An 18,502-nucleotide genomic window follows, 5' to 3' on the forward strand; every position below is an offset into this window, starting at 1 on the left:
CTGGCAGTGCCTGAATACTATCACGGCGATCTCTGGCAATGACTCATCTCTACTAGACAGGTTCAATTTTACGCCAGTTTCAAAAAGGCAAATAAAGTTGCAGAAAGGTGTATCACCCTATTGACTGTGTCTCATATACCTTGGTGGCAGGTCAGATCTGCTTTCATGATGGAACCTCTCAGAAAATGGTCCAGACGGAGATCTTGGACAGCTTCTGATATCGTGCCCCAATGAATTGGCCATAGTCTTTGTGGACATATTCAATCTTTCACTTCAACAGTTTACTGTCCCCACCTGACCCAAGGAATTGTACCCAGTCTCTAAGAAAATAAAAATGACCTGCCTCAATGACGACCAGTGTAACATCGACCATAATGAAGTACAGGTGCACAACCTTTTATCCGACAGCCTTGGGACCAGACACTTTTCGTAATTCAGAATTTGTCGGTCTTCGGAATGGAATTTTTTTAGCGTAGATTTTAATGGCTGGCTCAGTGGTAGAGTGCTCGGCTCATATCCGCAAGGTCGCGAGTTTGCGCCTTGATCCCGGCAGTTACTCGGTCGCGAGTTTGAGTCTTCAATGTCGTTTTTTCATGCAGAATAAATGTTTGTATGAAATGCAGTGTAGGAGAGGTGTACTGACTGTGTCGGCAGAACTTTGGAAGTGATTGCCCACCAGTCTAAAACGCCGCTGTGTCTCCCTGTCCCAGGGATAGCAGGGGGCGATCAAACAGCACAATACCCCCCTCCCCCTCCAACTCCAGAGGAATCCGCTCCCCGATGGGCCGCTACGGCGACAAGTGGCAGTTTGCCCACAGCCCGAGCTGCGCCACCCCAAGAACACCTTGCACACCATCAGCTTCTGCCCCTACGTGTTCCTCTGGAGTTGGACCGGTGCTGGGCTGGAGTTGCTGCTGGCTGTGGGTCTCTGGGATCTCCGTGCTTGCAGTGGGCCTGGGGGTCGCTGTCCCGTTGGTCCTGACGTCTCCGGCCACCCCCCTGGACTGGAGCTGAGACTGGGAACTGTACCGCCCTTGCCCCCTCCCTCTGCAACTGCAAACAACCCAACTCTCCTGCAAGGGCAGTACAGTTCCCGGAGGATAGCAGGTGGCCGGAGACGTCAGGACCAACAGGAACCCGCTCCCCGATGGGCCCCTACGACGCCCCGAGCTGCGCCCCGTCATCCGCAACCCAGGTTCCTCTGTAGTTGGAGCGGGGCTGGGCTGGGCTGCTGTTGGCTGTGGGTCTCTGGGTTCTCCGTGCTTGCGGTGGGCCTGGTGGTCGACGTCCAATTGGTCCTGACGTCTCCGGTGACTGCACTAGCCTGCTGGCTGCCATCGCCGACGTGAAGACAGTACGAAGCCCCCGCGCCGGTGCGATGAGCGGGGAGCTGGAGAGGGGAGGGATGGGGTCACACACATGGCCGGGAAGCAGAGGGGTGTAGGTGGGGTGAAACTGAAGGGAGCGACAATCTGCTGCTGCCTGCACGCTGAGTTAGAAAGTTCCCACGCAAGACTCACGATACACTGTGTATCGTGTCTACCGTGGGAACTTTTTAACAGCGGGCAGGTAGCAGCATATTGTCAATTATTAACCCTCCCGCGCAATATAACCTCACCTTCTCTTTTATGGATGAGGATTTAGTTCCCCTTTCTTCGAGGACCGACCGGAGGTTCCGCTGTCACCTCTGCGGGCCGCCCTCGGTGAACATCCTGTCTCCCTGTCCCTGGAATAGTAGGGGGCGATCAAACAGCACAATACCCCCCTCCCCCTCCAACTCCAGAGGAATCCGCTCCCCGATGGGCCGCTACGGCGACGTGGCAGTTCGCCCACAGCCCGAGCTGCGCCACCCCAAGAACAAGACGTACCCCTTGCACACCATCAGCTTCTGCCCATACGGGGAGCGTGTTCCTCTGGAGTTGGAACGGGGCTGGGCTGGAGTTGCTGATCTGGGATCTCCGTGCTTGCAGTGGGCCTGGGGGTCGGTGTTCCGTTGGTCCTGACGTCTCTGGTGACTGGCACTGTGCTGCTAGCATCGCGACGTGAAGACAGTACAAAGCCCCCGCGCCGGTGCAATGAGCGGGGAGCTGGAGAGGGGAGGGAAGGGGTCACACACATGGCCGGGAAGCAGAGGGGTGTAGGTGGGGTGAAACTGAAGGGAGCGACAATCTACTGCTGCCTGCACGCTGAGTTAAAAGGTTCCCAAGCAAGACTCACGATACACTGTGTATCGTGAGTCTACCGTAGGAACTTTTTAACGCAGCTGGCAGGTAGCAGCATATTGTCAATTATTAACCCTCCCGCGCAATATACCCTCACCTTCTCTTTTATGAATGGGGATTTAGTTCCCCTTTCTTCGAGGACCGACCGGAGGTTCCGCTGTCACCTCTGCGGGCCGCCCTCGGTGAACGTTTTCAAGGACCTTTCTTCAAGGACCGAAAAAATGTCGCTATTCGGAGGTTTTCGTTATTTGGATCTTCGGATAAAAGGTTGTGCACCTGTACTTTGAAAGAATGGTAATTTGATTTGATTCAATTTATTGTCATTGCACTTTTCAGTGCAACAAAATGGTTTAGCCTGCAGTCATAACATAAAATAAATAACAAACACTCAACACAGTTTAAAGTCCCAAAGTCATTGCCTCTTCCCTCCTTGCTCTCCCTCTGCGCTGAGGCAATCCAAGCCTCCGATGTTGTGACCCCGCCGGGTGATGGTAAGTCAGTCCCGCAGCTGAATCCGTGCTCCACAAATGGACCGGTTCAAACCCCGCGGCCCGGGGCGGTCGAAGCTGCCGTCCTCCAGTCCAGCGGACGCAGCTGTAGTTGCGGGAGCTCCGGAAAACAGAACTCGAGCTCCCGATGATGTCGTCCGCTGGCCCGCGGCCGAGCCTCCGAGGCTCCAAAGTCGGGTCGGAAGTTGGGTCGCCCCACAACCACAGCCCCGAAGTCGGCCAGCCTCGCGTTGGTAAGTCCTGGCTCTGCCTCCGCAGCCTCGAGGTCGGTCGCAGTTGGAGGCCGCCAGCTCCGCGATAGGCCTCAGCGCAGACGGACACGGAGACCGGGGATGCGGCAGGAAAGGTCGCATCCGATAAGATAACTTCTGGTTATCTGTGCCAATCTGTGCCAGTCTTCTAGATAAAGACCCTTTTTAATACGCATACAGGAGACAATAGGTCTATAGAGGATACCATCTCCCTTGCACTACATTTGGATCTGGATCACCTTGATAAAAATAATACGTATGTCAGAATGCTAATAATTGGCCATAGCTCAAACCTCAACCCCATAATGCTGATTAAAATTATCCCTAAACTTCTGGACCTTGGCCTCTGGGCTTCCTGACTGGCAGACTCCATTCAGTTGAAATGGTTCATAATCATAACATTTGATCCACCTTGACCCTCAACAATAGTACTCCTTAGGATTTGTGCTCAGTCCCTTGCTCTATTCCCTGTTCACCCTTGATTGAGTGGCCAAGGAGAACTCCAACCTGATCATTAAACTTGCCGATGATATCATCGTTGTCAGCTCGATCAACAGCAATGACGAGACAGTACAGGAAAGAGATCGAGAACCTTGCTTGGTGTCAGGATGACGGTTTAGCCTTTAACATCGCCAAGACCAAGGCTGTTGACCTTGGGAAGCAAGGGAGTGAACATATCCCTGTCCTCATCAGCAGAACTACTGTTGAGATATTGAACAACTTCAAGTTGCTAGGCATCCATATCACCAGCAACCTAATTTCATCCCTTCAGACTGACAGTGTGATCAAGAAATAGTTTTGGCCAAATTATTTTCCTAGGATTCTGAGATGATTTGACATGTCCACGAGTGTTCGCTTGAATGTTCCCAAGTTCCCTAGTCTTCACTACTTTCTCCATGTTTAAAACAGAAGAGAAATATTAATTGATGACCTTGCCCATCTCCTGTGGCTCCAAACATAATGTCCACTTTGATCTTTGTGTCTTTTTCTCCCTTAATATAAAATCTCTTTCGTTTCTCCCTAAGCTTTTCTGCTATCTCATGCCCTCTTTTTGCACTCTTGATTTTCGTCAGTGTTGTCCAGCATCTCCTATAATCCAGGCATTCAGTTCATCCCAACTGCTTGTATCTGACTCATACCTCCTTATTTTCTGACCATAACATCAATATCTCTTGTCATCTAGGGTTCCTTACTCCGGTCTTGCCATTCATTCTAACAGGAACTATCACAAACATATTTTACCTTGAACTTTCACAAACTTTAAAAGCTTATTTTAAAACCTCCCTTTTAGTTTAGTTTATTGTTACGTGTATTGAGGTACAGTAAAAAGCTTTTGTTGCATTCTAACCAGTCAGCGGAAAGACAATACATGATCATAATCAAGCCATCCCACATACCTCAGTATTTTAAAGCGAATATCGCCAATCATATTTTAAGATAGTCCGAAGGTCTGCAATGAAATCAAAGATAGTCCAATGGTCTGCAATGAAATAGAGTAGTTCAGGACTACTCTCTAGTTGTGGTGGGATGGTTCAGTTGCCTGATAACAGCTGGGAAGAAACTGTCCGTGAATCAGAAGGTGTGTGTTTTACACTTCTATATCTTTTGTCTGAGGTGAGAGGAGGGAGTGGCCAGGGTGTGACTCATTCTTGATTATATTAGTGGCCTTGCTGAGGCAGCATAAGGTATAAATGGAGTCAATAGAAGAAAGGTTGGTTTGTGTGATGGTCTGGCACCATTCTCTGCAATTTATTGCGGTCTTGGATGGGGCTGTTTCCAAACCATGCTGTGATGCATCCCGATAAAATGCTTTCCACGGCGCCTCTGCAGGAGATGATGAGACTTGTTGGGGACAGGCCAAACTTCCTAAGCCTTCTAAGGAAGTAGAGCCATTGGTGTTGCTTCAAAATGGGTGGTCCAAGAGAGGTTGTTGGTGTTATTTACACCTAGGAATCTGAAGCTTTCAGCCATCACTATCTCGCCGTCAATGTGTACCCCTTCGCTTCCTGAAATTGATCATCACTCCTTTGTCTTGCTTATGTAAGTTTACTGCTGTTACTTAATTATTAATTTTCAAAGTGTTCAATTGTGTTGTATAACCATTTAAAAATATTGTTGACAATATAAATACAATTGTTTTCATCATTGTATGATATCTGAGTCAATTGAATAATTATTATTAAGATTACAAAGCTTATTCAGAAATTAAAGTTATTTCATTAAATTAATTTGCTCATCTTGCTACAGCACTGTTTTTTAATCTATACCATGATTTATACCTTATCTGGTTAAAATGAGAGTCATTAAATCAACAGGATCTAATTTAACCTTTTAGTTATCATCATGAAGTATTTTGAATATTGTTCAGTTCTGGTTATAATGTAATTTTTTTTTCAAATCTCTTGCAGATTTTGGGAATTGTTAACATACTTGGGCAATACTCTCATCTTCATGATCGTAGGAGTTGTCATCTCACAAAGAGCATTGGGACATGTATCTATTACTGATGCGTTTTTCATCATGGTACTTTACTTTGGACTAAATACAGTACGGTGAGTTTATTTTCATGGATGTCTATTTGATAACTAAAGGATGCAATTTTGAATTAAAGGTCTTACTGTTAATGTGTTAATACTTGGACGTGGCTCAGATGGTTCATCTAAAACTCTTTACTTCCAATGCTTTCATGCTCTAATTTATCCGAAGAGAACTAGCATTGGAGCACGTTCTCTTCAGCTTTTAGTATTAAGAGTACTTAATTTTTTGCTAGTTATACGTTTAATATGTGTACATTTAATTTGTTCACTGTTTAAAGGACTGCAAGTTCTCTCTTTGTTTCATAATGGCCATTGCCCTAACACTATTTAGTGCATCCTACGACTTGGTCGGTTTTAGGCCTAAGTATTGTCAACACTGAAGATTCGGTAGGAATATTTATTGTTTCTTCTTACCTGGAACTAACCGAGTTGTATTTTGCAGCTCCAACAATAGAGAATACAATTGGCCAACTAACATTTATTTTCAATGGAGCAGTTGGGTTAAAGTAGCCTCAGTGGTTCAGCCAACATTAGATGAGAAACAAAAACAAATAAGTGCTGCAGGAACTCTCGGTCAGGTAGCATCTGTGGAGGGAAATGGACAAGCGGCATTTCAGATTGGGATCCTTCTTCAGATTGATAGAATAAGAGTCTCGACCTGAATCATAGTCTCCAGGATCTGTGGTGTGTCTCCATCAGATGAAACGTCTTCAATTCAACTCAAATCAATATCGGCACCAATCAGTTTCTTCTTTACAAGCAGTTTTAATTCTGTCAGATTTTCTTCTAATATTTGCTTTTATATCGAAACTGAATAAAACCACATGCGTTGATTGACATTGACTTTTAGCATGTTTTTGACAGTCATAAAAAGTTAATATTGTTTTTATTTTACTTTTAAATGATTTTGTACACACATTTTAGCCAAACATTCATTGGAAACAAACTTGCTGATTTTGATAAAATTATTTATTTTCATTAATATAGTAAAACCTTAATCAGCTATCGCATTGTTCAGATATCCTGATATTTTAGCAGCTGGCTCAAGTTCTGTTTTTGCACTCCCTTAAAACCCATTATTTATTTACTGCTTACAGTTTTTAAAAAGAGGAATTAAAAGTGTGGTGTATTAGGAGTAATAGTCAGTCGTTGACTAATAGTTGTGAATATTTTTGTTTCTTTGTAGGCTTGTAATTATTGTGAGTTTGTCACCATTGCTAGCACGCTTAGGCTATGGTTTCAATTGGCGTTGGGCATCTGTTTGCATTTGGAGTGGTACAAAAGGTGCTTTCACACTAAGTTTAGCTCTTATGGCGTATCAATTGGAAGGACTTGATGAAGTGAATGTCAGGAACAAGGTAAGGGAATAGTAATCAAACAGTATTTTTTCAGTAAAGGGCTGTAAAATTAGCCACTCCAGTTTTTATGCACACTTTTCAGAAGTTGGAATGGTAATTAACTTAATTGATAAAGTGATAATGATGTGAAAGAGCAATGCACTGGTAAGATTGCTTAGTGTACAAAATGCATTCATAGAAACACAGAAAAATAGGTGCAGGAGTAGGCCATTCGCTCTTCGAGCCAGCACCGCCATTCAATATTATCATGGCTGATCATCTAAATCAGTACCTCGTTCCTGCTTTTTCCCCATATCCCTTGATTCCTTTAGCCCTAAGAGCTAAATCTAACTCTCTCTTGAAAACATCCAGTGATTTACCTCCATTGCCTTCTGTGGCAGAAAATTCCACTGATTCTCAACTCTCAGGGTGAAAATGTTTTTTCTCAGCTCAGACCTAAATGGCCTACCCCATATTCTTAAACTGTGACCCCTGGTTCTGGACTTCCCCAACGTGGGGAACATTTTTCCTGCATCTAGCCTATCCAATCCTTTAAGAATGTTATATGTTTCTATAAGATACCCTCTCATCCTTCTAAATTCCAGTGAATACAAGGCCAGTCGACCCATTCTTTCATCATATGTCAGTCCTGCCATCCCGGGAATTAACCTGGTGAACCTACACTGCACTCCCTCAATAGCAATAATATCCTTCCCCAAATTAGGAGACCAAAATTGCACGCAATACTCCAGTTACGGTCTGACCAGGGCACTGTATGACTTGGAACAAGAGTATTAAAACAATCTGTGGTAAAAAGTGGTTATTGTAACATTAATTGTATAAAGATGTATTTAGGTGCTGCTTTGGACTTGACTGTAGAGATACAACGCGGAAACTGGCCCTTCGGCCCACTGCATCCGCACCAACCAGTGATCACCCCATACATTAACCTATGTACACTAAGCACTTAAAAATAACTTGCCAAAGCCAATTAACCTACAAACCTGGACTGGTGGGCGGCGCGACTCTGGTCAGCAGCGGCCTCTGCAGTCTGTCCGCGTTTTATTATTTTCTGCCTGTGTTCTTATGTAGTTTTTGTTATTTTTGTTGGGGGGGGTGTGTGTGTGGGGTGGGAGGGGGGGGGAAACTTTTTAAATCTCTCCCTGCACAGGAGACCCGACCTTTTCTCGTCGGGTTTCCGTTGTCGTTGGGGCCGCAACGAGGAGCGGCCTCCAACAGGAAGAGACCGCGGACTCTGGTGCTACGACTCACCGTCACCGTCGCGGGGCTGGCCGAGTCCGGAGCGGGTGGAGCGGTGGAGGAGCGCTGCTGCTGCTGCTGCTGCTGCTGCTGCTGCGGCCCGACCGGAGAGTCGATGGCTTCAACGGCAGGTCTGTGGATGGCGGCACCGGGAGCCCGCGGGTCCCTGGAGGGAGACCGCTTTTCAGGGCTCTCGCAACGGCGACTTCCCCCGCCCGAGTTGCGGGGTTGAAGAGCTCCTGGAGTGGGGCCTACATCACTGCCCCGCGCGGCTTGGAATGGCCGCGGGACTCTGCGAGCGCACGCCGGGGGCTCTAATACCAAGACCCGGTGTGCGACCTCGGACCACCCGGCGTGGCTTAATGGCCGCGGGACAATCGCCATCGCCAGCCGGGGGCTTTGACTTTGACTCTGACATCGGGGGGGGGGGGGGGGAGAGGGCAGTGGAGAGATAAGTTTATTTGGCCTTCCATCACAGCGATGTGATGGATGTTTATGTAAATTATGTTGTGTCTTGGGTCTATGTGTTTTGTAATGTATGGCTGCAGAAACGGCATTTCGTTTGGACCTCAAGGGGTCCAAATGACAATTAAATGTATCTTGTATCTTGTAAACCTGTACGTCTTCGGAGTGTGGTAGGAAATCGGAGCACCCGGAGAAAACCCGTGCGGTCACAGGGAGAATGTACAAACATTGTACAGACGGCACCAGTAATCAGGATCGAACCCAGGTCTCTGGCACTGTAAGGCAGCACCTCTACCTTTACTGCTGTGCCAGCATTTGGTATTAACTTCTGCTCCTGCATTGCTGTGATGAGAAATGTCCAGGAATGATTGCTCCGCTGGTTTTGTGCAGAGGGTACCATTGAGGTTACCTGGTGTTGGGTGGGCTACGGAAAGCATTCAGCATTCATTGCTGAGGCATGGGACTTTATGTTGCAGCCGGTTTGGGATCTGAGACATTAAGGGACTCGCAAGGGGCTCCACATGTTGACAGACCATCTGTGTTCCTATTGGATGTAATAAATGCTGCTGTGTCCCTTTAATGTCTTTTTTTCAATTTGTTTCTGAAAGAGCATTTAGATCAAATGGTGCAAGAGGTAGAAAGAATTGAATGAAGGAATGTCACTGCACATCGCTTTAAAAGCTGGAATAGTTTCATGGCTCAGGAGAAATTTGGGATAGGACGAGGATAGCTAGCAAATCTTTGGTAATCAAAATGTTGTCAGGTAGGCAGACTGCAGAGAAACTAAAGTAGCAAGATGACCTGATGGGGATTTCAAAGAAATAGGTTAGGGTGATGCTGTATACATTCTAAAAATCCTGAAAACTCTGGACATGAGCAGAAAAAATATGCTTAGTTGTTGAAATCATGAAAGAAATTATTTATTTTCACAAATTACATTAATTTTTTCTCGAAGTATTGAACATGCTGCCCTTTCTTCACCTAAATACCAGACAGCCAAGTGCACCAAGATTGTGTGACATATACAATGCCCTCCATAATGTTTGGGACAAAGACCCATCATTTATTTATTTGCCTCTGTACTCCACAATTTGAGATTTGTAATTTAAAAAAATCACATGTTATTAAAATGCACATTGTCAGATTTTAAAAGGGTGATTTTTATACATTTTGATTTCACCATGCAGAAATTACATATCCCCCCCCCCCCCCCCCCCCCCCCCCCCCCCCCACCCCCCCATTTCAGGGCACCACAATGTTTGGGACACAGCAATGTCATGTAAATCAAAGTAGTCATGTTTAATATTTTGTCACATATCCTTTGCTTGCAATAACTGCTTGAAGTCTGCAATTCATGGACATCACCAGTGCTGGGTTTATTCTCTGGTGATGCCCTGCCAGGCCTGTAATGCAGCCATCTTTGGCTTATGCTTGTTTTGGAGGCTAGTCCCCTTCAGTTTTCTCTTCAGCATATAAAAGGCATGCTCAATTGGGTTCAGATCGGGTGATTGACTTGACCACTCAAGAATTGACCATTTCTTTAGCTTTGAAAAACTCCTTTGTTGCTTTAGCGATGTGTTTGGGGTCATTGTCTTGCTGCAGAATGAACCGCCGGCCAATGAGTTTTAAGGCATTTGTTTGAACTTGAGCAGATAGGAAGTGTCTTTACACGTCAGAATTCATTATGCTACTAACATCAGCAGTTGTATCATCAATGACGATAAGTGAGCCAGTACCTTCAGCAGCCAAACATGCCCAGGCCATAAACACCCCCACCACCGTGTTTCACAGATGAGGTTGTACGGTTTGGATCTTGGGCAGTTTCTTCTCTCCTCCATACTTTGCTCTTGCCATCGCTCTGATATGTTAATCTTCGTCTCATCTGTCCACAAGACCTTTTTTCCAGAACTGGTTGCTCTTTTCAGTACTTTTTGGCAAACTGTAACCTGGCCATCCTATTTTTGTGCCTAACCAGTGGCTTGCATCTTGCAGTGTAGCCTCTGTATTTCTGTTCATGAAGTCTTCTGCTCACAGTGGTCATTGACAATTCCACATCTGACTCTTGAAGAGTGTTCCTGATCTGTCGGACAGGTGTTTGGGGATTTTTCTTTATTGTAGAGAGAATTGGTCTGTCATCAGCTATGGAGGTATTCCTTGGCCTGCCAGTCCCTTTGTGATTAGTAAGCTCATCAGTGCTCTCTTCTTAATGATGTTCCAAACAGTTGATTTTGGTAAGCCTAAGGTTTGGCTGATATCTCTAACAGTTGTATTCTTGTTTCTCAGTCTCATAATGGCTTATTTGACTTTCATTGGCACACCTTTAATCCTCATGTTGATAACAAGCAATAAAAGTTGCCAAAGATGATGGAAAGACTTGGTGCTGAGAGCTCTCTTATACCTGCATTAAGGAGGCAATTAAACACACCTGAGCATTACAAATGCCGGTGAAGACATATGTCCCAAACATTATGGTGCCCTGAAATGGGGGGACAATGTATAAACCTAAGTGTATAAAAATGGCCATTTAGTAAAAATTTGACAATGTGCACTTTAACCACATGATTTTTCCTATTACAAATCTCAAATTGTGGAGTACAAAGGTAAATAAATAGATGATGGGTCTTTGTCCCAAACATTATGGAGGGCACTGTAAATGTATGAATTAGGAGCAGACTACTCACATCCTCATTCAATGAAATTGTACCTGATCTCGTTGTAACCTCATTTCAATGTAACCTCAACTCTGCATTTCTGCCTTTCTTGGTAATCTTTCATATCCTTGTTAGGAATATATTTACCTCAACTAGAATAACATTCTTCTATCTCCTACCTTCTGTCTTCCACGGGTAAACTATTTCTGATGATCCATCTCGTGTATCTTTACCTTCTGGATCAACCTCCCATGAGGGATCTTGTTAAATGCCGTACTAAAATCCATGAAGATTACATCCACTGTCCTACCATCATTGATCACCTTCGTCATCTCCTTAAAAAATCAGTCAAGTTAGCAGGACATGACCTGCCAAAGACACGTTGACTGTCCCTAATCTTCCAAATGTGCGTAAATCTTATCTCTAAGAATCATCTTCAATAGCTTCCTTATCACTGATGTGTGAATCAATGGCCTATAATTTCATAGATTATCCCTGTTTCTGTTTTTAAGCAAAGGACAGCATTGGCACTCTTCAATCCTTTGGGACCTTGCCTGTGACTAGACAATGATACAAATATCTTTGTCGAGGTCCATGCAATCTCATTTCTTGACTCTCAATAACCAGGAATAGATCCCATCAGGCCATGGTGACTTATCCATCTTGGTGCTCTTCAAGAAATCCAACACCACCACCTCCTTGATCTCAGGATACCCTTCCATATTAGTATGCCCCACACTGATGGAATTTAGTTAATTGTAACGTATTAATGGTTAGACTGAATGTAGGCAGTGAGAACATACGTTAAAATAATGGTGATAAAGTTGGAATTTTTTCATGTCTTTGAGGTACGTCTAATGATTTAGGTGAAGAGTGGGATTTTCAGTCTGAGATCTTGTAGTTGGGAACTTTGGTCATTGTCTTTCATGTTTTCCATGCTCCTGCTGCTGTCAGGGTTCATATGCTCATGTTATGAAAGGGATGGTCACTTGTAATAGAAAAGTTAGTGTATTTAATTTGACTGCATTTGATTAACATTTTTTTTTTCCAGATACTTCTGCATGTATCAGGAACTGTAATATTGACACTGCTAATCAATGGTACCACAATGGGATGGATCATCGATACCTTGGGTAAACATACAGTACACCAAATTATGACATAGAATCTACGTGGTATGGATAGCAAGACAATCTGAATGACCAGAAAATTGCCTGTATCTTTAGAGGGTTCTTCATTCAATTATTAATGTTCACATAATTTAAATGATTTTTATTGATATATTTTAAAATTTATTGCATTTATTTTTTATCTCCTTTTTAAACTTTTCAATTTAAATATGGCTGATGCTTTTAGAGAAAAGTAACAGGAGGAATCACAAATCTAGCACTTTGCAAACTGAATTAGTACATGGATCCTCAATGGTTGAAAATTCAATTTTCATCCACAAAAGAATGTTTTCTGGGAACATTCTCATTCGCCAATTTGAAGTGTGTCCCCCAGCACATTGCTATGTGATTCTTAAGTAAACCAACGATAAGCAAAGTGTAATAGAAGTAGATAGAATATGCAACAGTAAAGGTGTAACAGCAATATGGATCTAAGTAATGTAACATCGTAATCAATAAATGTATTATAATTAATGTATTGACGGCGCAAATATACAACATGTCAAAGCTCTTCAGTCCATGGAGCAAAGAGAAACTATTAATCCTCCATTTACACTATATTAATCCTATTTTCTCCAAACATTTCCCTTAATTCCTGTTTGGTTCTATCACTCATACTTTGGAGGCGATTTATAGTAGTGGCCAATTAACTTGTCTACCTGATATTTTGGGATGTGGAAGGTATCCAGAGAGCCAATAAGAAACCAACAGCCAAAGGGAGAATGTGAAAACTCAATACAAGCAGTACTAGAGGTCAGGATTGAATCTGAGTCACTGGAGCACTGTGGTAGTGGCTCCCAAGGTGTTCCACTGGGCTTCCCACAAATGAATTAATAAGTATGATCTAAGGGGGTGCCTAAATGACTTAATGACCAAGGTTGTGAACTGAAGGTTCCAGATTACTTCAAGTCGCTGAAAGGGTGGGGGAGAAATAGACAGGATCAAAGATATTTCTCTGTTATATTGCTCGGGTGATTCCAATGTTTGTGGAAGTATCCAGTTAATAAATTAATGAGTGCAATTAGATAATTTTTATTTCACAACTCAGTTAAATTTTTGATCAAAATTTGTAATGATTAGTTATGCAGATATTAAAATGGTTAAAAACAGCGGATGTTATATGTATTGTATGTTTATTTTCAAGGTCTTAGTGATATTCCAGCTCCTAAGCGCATGGCTATGTATAGCGCAATTCAACGTATTAGAGAAAGTGAGGCCAACACATTTTCTCTACTAAAAATGGATAGATTCCTTGCAGATGCAAACTGGGTAATGGCAGAAAAATTAGTGCAGATTGATGACCCATACAAGAGAAATATGAGAAATGTGAGTATTTTTTAATTCTCAAACTGAAAATCCTTAATTTCCTCTCGCATGACTAATTACATCATTTAATTGAAATCTTGTAAACATACTAATGTATGACTGTTAACTTTGTGCATGATGTCTCAGAAATGTTTTTGTACAACTCCATGGAAAAAAATCAAGGACTTATTTTGGAATAGTGCAATATTGTGTCTGATTCTCAATGCTGTGGAGCCAGCTGAGAAACTTGTCTAAAGACCTCCTTATTTGTGCTAACGTTTTATGGTGTGAAATTCCCCCAAGTAACGTAAACAGTTGAGTTTTAGTTGGAATTCATCTCTGGATTTATTTTAAAAGTCAGTGCGCTGAGAAACAACTGTTAAGGGCCTGTCCCACTGTACGGGGTAATTCAAGAGTTTTCCCAAGTTTTCCCCTCATTCGAACTCGGAGAATGTCCGTAACAGGTCCGTAGGAGTTCGTGGATGTCTCGTAGCGGCTCGTACGAGTAAAAAACAACAATTATTTTCATCACGAGTATTTTTTTTACTAGTGGACATTTTTCACGGTGTTGAAAAAACGTCACGAGTTTACCGGATTTCCCGAGTACCTATCGTTAGCGTTATGAGCCGCTAGAGACATCCACGAACGCCTACGGATCCGCTATGGACATTCGCCGAATGTCTTCGATTCTTCGAATCAGGGGAAAACTCGGAAGAACTCTTGAATTATCTCATACAGTGGGACAGGCCCTTTCCAATTTGCTTACAGAATAACTAGATTGAATTAACCATTTCCCCCGAAACATGCAATTTAAAGGGCGGTTTCATTTTTTTCCTTTCAGCCACTGGATTCAGTACTACAGGCACCGGGGATTTGTGTGTGTTGGCTTCCTCAAAACATAAATATTCACCCACTGAACTCTTGTATTAATCCTTGTGTCACTGGCAACCTCTGCAATAATTCTATGACTATTTTCTCTGCATAATATTTGTTCAAAACAGATCTAAGAGCTCAAAATCAGATACCCATGTAGACTTATGAGTAGTCAGCTGCAGAATGATAGCATACCATCATCTCCAGTGACCTTGATGTTTTGCAAAGTACTCATCACTTTATCACAATCAGGATGGCTAACCTTGTTTTAGAGGTGCATGTGTAGGAAGGAACGCAAATGCTGGTTTAAATTGAAGGGAGATAAAATGCTAGACAGGCAGCATCTCTGTTGAGAAGGAATGGATGATGTTTAGGACTTCTTCAGACTGATGAGCTTCATCAGGAGTAGGCATACTTTAAAAATAAGTTGCCAACTCGCTGAGGCCTTAGTAATATCTGCATCATGAGGCCAGAAATGGGTTGTTCCATTGGTGATTCTTAATTTAATAAGACCTGAATAATAAGAGATGTTCACTTTCCTGTGTGTGTGTTCCTAAAAAACTCATCTTGTTTCTATCCTTCCATTCCCCCCTCATTCCTTCCTTCCATTCCTTCCTTCCATTCCCTCCATCCTTCCTTCCCCTCCTTCCTTCCCCTCCTTCCTTCCTTCCTTTCCCTCCTTCCTTTCCCTCCTCCTTCTTTCCTTTCCCCCTCCCTCCCTTTCTTCCTTTCCCCCTTCCTTCCCCCCTCCTTCCTTAATTTCCTTCCCCTCTCCTTCCTTCCTTTCTTTCCCCCTTCCTTTCCCCCTCCCTTTCCCCTTCCCTTACCTCATTTTCCCTCCCTTTATTCCTTTCCCTCCCTCCACTTTCTTCCTTTTCCCTCCCTCCCTCTCTTCCTTTCCCCCTCCCTCCCTTTCTTCCTTTCCCTCCTCCCTTCCTTTCTTCTGTTCCCTCCTCCCTTCCTTTCCCTCCTTCCTTTTCTTCCCTTCCTCCTCTCCTTTCCCCCCTCCCACCCTTTCTTCCTTCCCTCCTTCCTTTTCTTCCCCCCCTCCCTTTCTCTCTTTTTCCTCCTCCCTTCCCCCCTCCCTCCCCTTTTCCTCCTTTCCTTCCTTCCTCCCCTCCCTTCTTCCTTCCGCCCCTTTCTTTCCCCCTTTCCTTCCCCCCCCTTTTCCCTCCTTCCTTTCCCCTCCTTCCTTCCTTTCCCCTCCCTTTCCTTCCCTTCCCTCCTCTTCCCCCCCTTCCTTGGTCTACTCCCCTCCCTCCCTTTCCTTCCCTTCCCTCCTCCTCCTTTCCTTTTCTCCTTCCACTTTCCTTCCTTCCTTCCTTTCCCCTGCCCTTCCCTCTCCCCCCTTCCTTTTCCCTCTCCCTCCCTCCCGCCCTCTCCCTCCTTCCTCTCTTTCTTTCTCCCTCCCTCTCTCCCCTCCTCTCTCTCCTTCTCCCTCTCTCCCTCCCTCTTTCGTCTCTCTCCCTCTTTTCCTCCTCTCCCTCCCTCTCCCTCTCCTCTCCTCCTCTCTTCCCCCTCCTTCCTCCTTTTTCCTCTCCTTTCCTCTCCTTCCTGTCCTTCCCTCCCCTCCTCTCCTCTCCCTCTCCCTCCTTCCCTCCCCTCCCCTCCCCCTCCTCTCCCTCCCTCCTCCCCCCCCCCCCTCTCTCTCCCTCCTCCCCTCCTCCCTCTCTTTCCTCCTCCCTCTCCTTCCCCCCTCTCCCTCTCCTTCCCTCCCCTTCCCTCCTCCCCTCTCTCCCTTCCTTTCTCTCTTCTTCCTTCCTTCCTCCCCTTCCTCTCTCCCCCCTCCCCTTCTCCTTCCTTCCTCTCCTTCCTTCCTTCCCTTCCCTCCCCTTCCTTCCTTCCTCTCCTCTCCTCTCCCTCCCCCTCCCTCCTCCCTCCCCTCTCTCCTTTCCTCTCCTCCCCTCCCTTTCTCTCCCCTCTCTTTCCCCTCCTCCCTCCTCTTCCTCTCTCTCTTCCCCTCTCTCTCCCTCTCCTTCTTTTCCTCCCCCTTCCTTTCCCCAGTTCTCTCTCTCCCATCCCCTCCCCTCCTCTCCCCCCTCCCTCTCTCCTCTTCCTCCCCTCCTCTCCCCTCCTTCTCTCTGACCCCTCCTTCTCTCCTCCCTCCCTCTCTCCTTTCCCTTCTCTTCCCCTCTCTTTCTCCCTTCTCCCTTTCTCTCTCCTCCCTCTTTCTCTTCCTCCCCTCTTCTTCCTTTCCCTTCTCTTTCCTTTCCCTCCTCTCCTCTCCTCCTTCCCTTTTCCTCTCTCTCCCTCTCTTCTCCTCTCCTCTCCCTTTCCTTCCCCTCCTTTCCTTCCCTCCTTCCTCTCCTTCCTTTTCTCCCTTCTTCTTCTCTCTTCCCTTCCTCTCTTCCTTTCCCCCTCTTCCTCTTATTCTCTCCTCTCCTTCCTCCCCTCCCTTTCTCTCCTCCCCCTTTCCCCTCCTCTCCCCCTCCCCTTCTTTCTCCTTCTCCCTCCCTCCTTCCCTCTCTTCCCTCCCTCCTTCTCTCTCCCCTTCCCTCCCCTTCCTTCTCTTCTCTCTCCCCTCCTCCCCGTTCTCCCTCTCTTCCTCTCCCCCCTTTCCTCTCCCCCCTCTCTCCCTCCCTCTCCCCCTCCTTCCTTCCCCCTTCCTTCCCTCCCTCTCCTCTCTCTCTCCTCTCTCTCTCCCTCTCCCCTTCTCTCTTTCCCTCTCCCTCCCTCTCCTCCTTCCTTCCTCCCCTCTCCCTCCCTCTCCTCCCCTCCCCCTTCTCCCTTTCCTTCCTCCTCCCTCCCCCTCTCCCTCCTCCTCCCTCTCCCTTCCTTCCCTCTCTCCTCCCCTCTCCCCTTGGGTTTCTCCTTCTCTCTTCTCTCCCTCTCCAGCTCTCTCCTCCTTTCCTCTTCCTCTGCTCTCCTCCCCTCCCCCGCTCCTCCTCCCTTTCCTTCCTTCTCTCCCTCCCCTCCTCTCTCCCTCTCCCTCCTTCCCCCCTCTCCCTTCCTCCCTCCCCCTTCCTTCTTCCCTCTCCTCCCTCTTCCTCTCCCCCTCTCCCCTCCTCCCTCCCCTGGGCCTCCCTCTCCCTCCTTCCTTCCTTCCCCCTCCTCCCTCCTCTCTTCCTTTCTCCTCTCCTCTCCCCTCTCTCCCCCCCTCCTCCCCTCCCCTTCCCTCCTCCCTCCTCCCCTCCTCCCCCTCCTCTCTCCTCTCCCCTCCTTCCTCTCTCTTCCTCCTCCCTCCTCTCCCCTCCCTCCTCTCCTCCTCGTTCTCCTCTCCTTCCTTCTCTTCCCTTCTCCTTCCCTCTTCCTCCCCTCTCCCTCCCCCTCGTGTCTTCCTTAGTCTCCTTCCTCTCCTTCCTTCCTCTCCCTCTCCCCTCTCCTTCCTCCCTCTCCTCCCCCTTCCTCCCCTCCTTCCTTCCCCTCCCTCTCCTCTTCCCTCCTTCCTTCTCCCCCTCTCTCTCCCCCTCCCTTCTCTCCCTGGCTCTCCTCTCCTCTCCTTCTCCTTCCCCTCCCCCCCCCCTCTCCTCTCCTTCTCTCCTCTCCCTCCTCCTCTCTCCCTCCTCCCTCCCTCCTCCTTCTCCACTTCTCCTCCTCTCTTCCCTCTTCCCCCTCTCTCCCCTCCCTCCTTCTTTCCTCCCTCCCTCCCCTCTCCTCCCCTCTCCTTCTCCCCCTCTCCCTCTCCCTCCCCCTTCTCCCCCTCCTCCCCCCTCCTTCCTCCTTCCTTCCCCTTTTCCTTCTCTCCTCCCTCTCTTCTCCCTCCCCCTTCTCCCTCCTCTCCCTCCCCCCCCTCCCTCCCCCGCTCCCCCTCCTCCCCCCCCTCCTCCCCTTCCCCCCCCCCTCCTTTCCCCCCTCCTCGATTCTTCCCTCCCCCTCCTTCCCCCCCCTCCTTTGGCCCCTCCCCTTCCACCCCCTCCTTTACCCCTGTCCCCCTACCTCTTCCCTCCCTCCATCCACCCGTTCAGCCCTCCCTCCCTCACTCC

The 18,502-nt window shown here is 46.6% G+C and overlaps 1 protein-coding gene across 10 annotated transcripts in view; it reads left to right on the forward strand.

Moving 5' to 3' along the window:
- The window catches only part of LOC129705798 (sodium/hydrogen exchanger 10-like), a 147,689-nt gene that overhangs the window by 50,386 nt on the left and 78,801 nt on the right, over positions 1–18,502 (forward strand). For all 10 annotated transcript variants that reach the window (XM_055649609.1, XM_055649611.1, XM_055649610.1 and 7 more), the window contains 4 exons: positions 5,391–5,534; positions 6,706–6,877; positions 12,284–12,365; positions 13,546–13,727. In XM_055649609.1, the coding sequence (XP_055505584.1) occupies positions 5,391–5,534; positions 6,706–6,877; positions 12,284–12,365; positions 13,546–13,727 (580 nt within the window). The remainder of the gene's footprint in view (positions 1–5,390; positions 5,535–6,705; positions 6,878–12,283; positions 12,366–13,545; positions 13,728–18,502) is intronic.

Source organism: Leucoraja erinacea, chromosome 18, assembly GCF_028641065.1.
Source record: "Leucoraja erinacea ecotype New England chromosome 18, Leri_hhj_1, whole genome shotgun sequence".
Taxonomy (NCBI): Eukaryota; Metazoa; Chordata; class Chondrichthyes; order Rajiformes; family Rajidae; genus Leucoraja; species Leucoraja erinaceus.